This window comes from Sinocyclocheilus rhinocerous, unplaced genomic scaffold (genome assembly GCF_001515625.1).
Source record: "Sinocyclocheilus rhinocerous isolate Xijiao unplaced genomic scaffold, SAMN03320098_v1.1 scaffold867, whole genome shotgun sequence".
Lineage (NCBI taxonomy): Eukaryota > Metazoa > Chordata > Actinopteri > Cypriniformes > Cyprinidae > Sinocyclocheilus > Sinocyclocheilus rhinocerous.
The window spans coordinates 259,471-261,506 of record NW_015649279.1 but is presented as its reverse complement, the minus strand read 5'-3'; the positions used below and the strand labels follow the sequence as shown (position 1 = coordinate 261,506).

At 33.7% G+C, this 2,036-nt stretch overlaps 1 protein-coding gene across 1 annotated transcript in view; it reads left to right on the top strand.

The window, feature by feature from the left end:
- Positions 1-2,036, top strand: part of LOC107710504 (SID1 transmembrane family member 2-like) — a 21,536-nt gene that overhangs the window by 2,446 nt on the left and 17,054 nt on the right. Inside the window, exon 2 of the mRNA XM_016515288.1 lies at positions 977-1,167. Within this exon, the coding sequence (XP_016370774.1) occupies positions 977-1,167 (191 nt within the window). The remainder of the gene's footprint in view (positions 1-976; positions 1,168-2,036) is intronic.

The window sequence follows — 2,036 nt, the reverse complement described above, 5'->3', positions numbered from 1 at the left end:
TTTTTTGGAATATTTTATTTTTGCTTTTGAACTGTAATATAAACAAAAAATACAAAACACAACTTTTTGCACAAGACAGGACAATACAAGACAAAAAGGAAAAAGAGAAAAAAATAAAAAATAAATAAAATTGGGATGATACAGGATATCATAGTTATTACTGTGTAAAACCTCACTCGAAAAGAGAATCCATCCGGTCTATTGAAGTGTCTTCCATATAACGGAAAAGGGGTTGCCAAATTTTATAAAATACTTTACTTTTATTTCTTAGCCAGTATGTTAATTTTTCCAAGGGTATACAGTTATTAACCTCAGATAACCATAGACTTATGGGAATAACAGTATCAGATTTCCACTTCATTGCAATGCACTTCTTAGCAATTATTAGTAGAATTTCTGTGAGTCTTATGATCTTGAGTAATATTGGAATTGGTGTAATTAAATCTGGGTACTGTCTTACGTTTTAAAATCACAAAGGGAGTTTGGTGCCATCAGGCTAACTTGACAGTCACGACTCATGCAGCTGTAATGTTTTCTTTTTCTTTTGTTTTTACTCGCGATCTTTACAACACACATTACATTACGTATTTCATGGCACACTCGTTTTATGCGTATTTGGCGCCACCTATTGTTGTGGGTGTATTATTGACATGTCAAAGTCTAGACCCTGAATATAAGACGACCGCGTTTTTTCAGATGTATTTCCAAGAAAAAAACATCGTCTTATATTCGGGACAATACGGTAATATAATTTTATATACTATTATACTAACAATTATTCTTTATTACTTCTTAAGATAAACTTAAGATCATCTAAGTGTACTGAACTGTGCTGTTTTGAGACGCCATGAATATGAACTGAAATGTGTTTTTAAAAATGTATTTAGTCACCACTTGTAGTACACTTGAGTGTATTAGTGTATGAAAGATGAGTTCAAGTGTACTACAAGTGGTGACTCAATAATTGTGTTTTAAGCGAGGCTTGAGTGTGTCTGTCCGCAGGTATCAGAGGAAGTACCAGTACACACAGCTGGGCCGTACGCTGTGTCAGCCGCCCACCAAAGCCGTGGCAGAGACGCAGTTCTTCTTCGTGGACGTGTCGACGCTGTCCAGCGCTGGGGTCCACTATCAGCTGCGCGTCAGTCGCGTGGACAGCTTCACGCTGCAGTGAGTCACTGAGCAGAGTCCATCACAATCAGCTGAGATCCACGCTCCCGCTGAGCTTTAATCTGATGCACACTAGGGCTGCACCATACTGGAAAACACTCACATTGTGATATTTAGTTTTTCTGCGATATGAAAAAAAAAAATCACCAGATGACTTGAATAGCTCTATTTGGAAAAAAAAAATCAATGATTGGGATGATTTTGTAGGTGAGTAAATCAGCATAGAAAATAAACAAATTACAAACATAAATAGAATAGAATAAAGATACTAATGAAATTAACAGTGCTTTATTATATTTTTCAGGTAAGTCTAACAGTATTCAGGTACAGCAACTGAATAATCAAATGTAAAATGACTCTGCATATAGGGCTGGGCGATATGGACAAAACTTATATCACGATATATTTCTTAATTTCGGTCGATATGATATAATTCCGATATCGATAACACTGTCTGAAATAGAAATCTTTTGTAACATTATAAATGTCTTTATCATCACTTTTGATCAATTTTAAGCATCCTTGCTAAATAAAAGTATTACTTTCTATAATTTCTTAACCAAAAAAAATATAAAAATTATACTGAATGCAATAGTGTATAATGTTAATAAAGCTTTTTATTTCAGATAAATGCTGATCTTTCTATTCATCAAAGAATCCTGAAAAAAAATGTACTCAACTGTTTTAAATATTGACAATCAGCATATTATACTGATTTCTGAAGATCATGTGACACTGAAGACTGGAGTAATGATGCTGAAAATACAGCTGCGCATCACAGAAATAAATTACAGTTTAACAGATATTCACATAGAAAACTGCTGTTTTAAATAGTAAAAATATTTCACAATTTTACTGTTTTTGCTGTA